Source organism: Clupea harengus, chromosome 12, assembly GCF_900700415.2.
Source record: "Clupea harengus chromosome 12, Ch_v2.0.2, whole genome shotgun sequence".
Taxonomy (NCBI): domain Eukaryota; kingdom Metazoa; phylum Chordata; class Actinopteri; order Clupeiformes; family Clupeidae; genus Clupea; species Clupea harengus.
This window is the reverse complement of record NC_045163.1, coordinates 18,990,490-18,995,489: the sequence shown is the minus strand read 5'-3', so window position 1 is coordinate 18,995,489 and position 5,000 is coordinate 18,990,490. Positions and strand designations below refer to the sequence as shown.

General features: G+C 43.6%; 1 protein-coding gene across 3 annotated transcripts in view; it reads right to left on the bottom strand.

The window, feature by feature from the left end:
• Nucleotides 1-4,462, bottom strand: part of rxraa (retinoid X receptor, alpha a) — a 116,509-nt gene extending 112,047 nt beyond the window's left edge. The window contains exon 1 of one of the 3 annotated variants that reach the window (XM_012830185.3): nt 4,098-4,462. In XM_012830185.3, coding sequence (XP_012685639.2) covers nt 4,098-4,125 — 28 coding nt within the window. In that variant the 5' untranslated portion in view covers nt 4,126-4,462. The remainder of the gene's footprint in view (nt 1-4,097) is intronic. The other 2 variants (XM_031577952.2, XM_031577953.2) reach the window with 2 other exon arrangements.
• Nucleotides 4,463-5,000: the final 538 nt, after the last annotated feature.

Genomic DNA, 5,000 nt, shown 5'->3' with positions numbered 1-5,000 from the left:
CAGCAGCCACTTTATCCATATGATATTGTTCCATATCTGACAGCGGATAAATAATTCACAGCGGTCTAATACATTCAGGCCTAACGGCCCCCAGTCTGTGTCTGAGTTGTTGTGGAGCAAACGCCTCTCCGAAAGGGCCAGTCGGATAACGACCCTCGAGGCACAGGCCCCTGCTCGGATGCCCGCGGCGCTTGTTTCTGTGGTTTTTGATTGGCTGTCTCCCTAGCGCTCCATTGAGCCGATGTCTTCCCATTTACTCATCAGCTGCTCGTCTGCACGGTCCTCTCCGCCCCGGTTGCCAGTCTGGTTCAGTATTCCAGCCAGCTGTTGGCTGCGCGCAAGCACGGGAGCTGGAGAAGGGTTTTTTTTTTTTTTTTTTTGGAAACACTGACAAGGCCTGGCAACCGGCCGTCTCCGATCTAATTCATGAACTGCGGCAGTCCACAGAGCGCAAGCCGCCCAAAGCTGTGCAGACTGAGCCTAACAAGTCTTTGGCACCTGAGGAAACACACACACACACACACACACATGCCTGCGCAAACCTACACACCCACACAATCCTTATCTCCTTACTACGGAAGACATCACAAAGCTGTGTAGACCAATTGACTCGATTCATTTCTCCATCTCCAAACGAGGCCAGAGGGAGAGAAAAAAAAAAGAATACAAGTCACTTGTCAGTAATTATTCCAGATAACTACTGCAACTCCACTCCGATGAAAAAAACAACGCTGGTCTGAGAGCATCAAAGGCACAGCACTTTCCACCAGTTTACACATCACAACCAAGCACCGCTGCAGAATGTGGGTCAGCGCTTCATTCAGAAGCCTTGTGCTTTAGTACATGTAAATTAAATAAATAAGCATATAACTGGATGTATAAATATGCCTTTGTAACAAGCACACACTTTGAGAGAGAGAGAGACAGAGAGTGTGTGTGAGAGAAAGAGGGGGGGGACAGAGAGAGAGAGAGAGAGAGAGAGAAACAGACAGGGACATGGGAGAGATAGATAGAGAGATAGAGAGAGAGAGAGAGGTAGAAGACATCACTAAGCTACCGATCATTGATCTCCTCTTGAAAAATGTTGCCGCTGATGTTTGAAAGGGGGCCGACACCAATGGAATTTCGAAAGCTGCGCTTGTCTCTTTAATTACAGGGAGAGCCGTTAGCGGGGAACATCTACACTGTTCTATCCCAGCAAGCAGTGTCCTTGCAACAGCCAATTACCAGGCAGGCCAGAGAAAGCAAGAGGCAACGAGGACGAGAACGAGGATGAGGAGCAGACCGACCCGGAGTGTTAAACAGCTCATGCTTCATACAGTAACACTGTGTGATAACGACCTCTGAACACAGAGGAGGAGGGCACATGTCACCTATAACCACAGTAGTGTCCTGTAAGTCACACATACAGAGAGGCAGACACACACATACACATACACTCACACTCACACTCACACTCACACACACACACACACACACACACACACACACACACACACATATGGATTCAGCAGCGAAAGGCCATGTCTCTGATAATTGCTCATCAAAGGGCTTTCATGAGGTGTCAAACCCATGCTAGATTAAGGGGCATGTGATCACATGTCTGCAAGTACACACACACACACACACACACACACACACACACACACACACACACACACACACACACACACACACACACACACACACACACACACACACATATGCACGCACACACACACACACAGCCTGAGCAAAGCTCTTACCTCTTGGCACAGTGACGATGGTAAAAATGAACATGTATATAAAAACAGACAATACAGCCTCTCGGTGCTCTACTATTAGGCTATAGAGCAGTTGGACACGCTATGCGTTGCTTACAGTATGATAAAAATGTAAGACACCATATCAGTCTCTATGCACACACGTGTGTGTGTGTGTGTGTGTGTGTGTGTGTGTGTGTGTGTAAGTGTGAAAGTGTGAAATGCTGCCCAGATCAGAACTCAACGTGCTGGATTAATTTGAGTTTACATACCCTAGTCATTAGACAAGTGTGCTCGCACACCCCAGGCAGAAACCTCTTTCATCAAGCATACATTACTTGCATATTACACTTTCTGTGTCCTTTATTATTTCACAACTTTGTTTTCATTTGCCAATAATCAAAATCAAGGCTATTTGACGATAGAAAGGAAAGAAAAACAGACCCCCCCATTATTTGTACTGTATTTAGATTTCGATTGTTACTTCAAGTACAATTATCACTGCACCTGGGACCACTGTTGCCAATAAAGCCGTAAGCAGCAATGACATAAATATGACCATTATCGTCTGAATAGATTTTATGATAGGTAAACAGAATGAACTAGCAATTAACGGTCAGCTGCAGAAGCAAACACACGGATCATTAAACACGGCTATTAGTTTAATGTTTGCCGTCAGAAAATCTAATTAAGATAATACACAATATTGAATATATGACTCCGTGTGCTACTGTGAGCGTGGGCCTTAGGCAAGCAGCAACAAGAAGAGTAGGCTGTATGCTTTGCAATCCAGGAGCAGGACTCGGCGTACAGACGACTCAGAACTGTTTCAACGTATCTGAAAGTTCGTTGTGTACCTCACCGATCTATCCATCTATGCAAGCATAATGCACACTAATTACGGAATTATTAACGTGCTCTACGGATTACAGTAAACAGGGGAAAGCTTTTCAAGACTATGTTTTCTTTTGGACGCATAGCGATTGCAGTGAAAGCGTGTGCTAAACCACACCTTAAAGCAAAACTGAGTGAAGAGTCTAGGCTATTTGCGTTCCGTATAAAATAATTATTCAATACCAGCAACATTGCCAAGTCACACGAGTCCACAGAAAGAGAAAGAGAGAGACAACAACGATTTTTACAGTGATGTTTTACAAAAAAAGTAGTTTACCACAAATAAGTATGCCTATGTGCCTCTGTGGTGAAAAAAGCACTTTGACATAAAGCTTCGCCGTAAAACGGATAAAAAAGTTAGCGTAGCTGAAGTTGGCGACACAAGAATTTACAGCATGTGCTAGGCTCCTTTAAATCTGAATAATCCAAAATCAGATCTTCCTAAAGAGTCAAGCTGTAACGAATTCATCACATCGAGGACGAAACACTGTTACGAACAAGTGGGCTTCAATGCGAGTCCTAATAGCATTTACCAGTGCCAAGCGGTTGTTGCAGGAGTATTTTGTAATCTTTATTTATAGACCTTTATAGCGATGTCCCACTTACGATATACGTATTTTGATACTGGGTAACATTAGCTCTGTTTGCATCATACATTATATTGCACTGCGGTACTTTAAGCTTTTCCCTGAAAGGGTTAAAATAAAATTCGTAGCAGTAGCCTAGTTGTAGAATCTTTGGAATGAACAGTTTGTGTCCTTTGTTGAATTTGAGTGGTGTCGCAAACCGCTATCGAAATACTATATTTTAAGGCTACATGCAAATGTAAGAGGATCTGCAATAAAAAGTAATTCGGGGAAAATTCTATTTGAAAACCACGTGCAGTAGCCTACCCTACCCGACGACAGTGTTACTGAAAACTGTGAACTGTGGATTCCGCGATGCCTGATAAATAATCACCGCTGAATTCTCGATAGGCTGGAACGCACAGCGAGACAGCGAGAGGGAAAGTATCGGAGAATGAAATGTCAGTTTGTAATCATCAAACCAATCGTGTCATCAGCTCGGATAACGCGGCAGCAGACGGCGGTGTGTGCGCTTATGGGCAAGTCTGCCCGACGCTCAACTTTTGTTTTGACCAAACAATTATATAACACATAGTGGATACTCAGTAGTTTAGTCCAGATAATAAAGGTAGTGAAACTGACAAAAATCGAACATGCATAATGTGATATAAATGTTTAAGAATATCCTAAAGAGTCAAAAACGCACTAATCGGTGTCGCTGCAAAAATGCGATAGAGAAGACCGCGTATGAAGCTGCATTTTTGTCAGTCGTTTACGAGACAGATGTTTTGGGCTATATCTGTGTTCTGACTATGTTGTCCGGCAATCGGCACATTGATCTTAAATCTCAGAATAATAAATCAACAAACAGTTTTCCCAGGCAGGCGAAACTTACCCAATGACAAGAAAGGTTTGGTTTCCATGTCTGGGGTTAGCTCATGCCCGCTGACACGGCCGCGTTCTGAAGCTCGCAGGCTGGAGACGAAGTGGATTTGGCTGTCGGTAAAACAGTGATCCGATGGATGTAGTATATAGGTCTGGTAAAGCCGCGGAGGATGGTGTCACAAAATTCACTTAATGCCACTACTTCTGTTTGTTCGGGCTCTTCTCTGGCGCGCACCCTCTTTTTCGCTCAGTCGCTACAACTCCCAACTACTGCAAAAGGGACCCGACTAGGGGGGACCTCCACCAACGCACTCAACGGCGCAACGACAGAGAGAGAGAGGGAGAGAGAGGGAGAGAGAGAGCAATTGGTTAACCCTTCTAAGTGCGCACGCTTACTAAGTAGCCTAACAAGAAAAAGAAAAACACAAGTGAATTTCGCTACGTAAATGGCCACATTAAATGAAAACACAGTGTACTAAATCTAAAATTGTGTGACTTGAGTAATACATGCGTAGAGAAAAAGCTGCGCACGCCATCCACGGTATTTAGCACTGCAAGCTCTGCATTTTCACTGAATCTTTAAATAATTAAAAATCTAGAAATAGACTTTTATAATGAAACAGAGCCAGAAAGTCTGATGTTCGTTCGATTGTAAAATACACACTCGTCAATCACTTCAATCTCTCTACTTTTGATGTCTGTTTATCTGATATAAAAACAGCAAACAGAGCATCGAACATATTTATGTTTGATCTTCTCAGTTTGTTTTTCTGTGATCGGACTAGAGCACAGATATATGAATCCCGAGTCGTTGGAATCAGATCCAAAGGAATAATGTCACGGAGGCTCTGCATTTCATCTGTCCAATCCGCAATATTTCTACAACCAACAATCAGCCTTTCTTGTAGTAAAC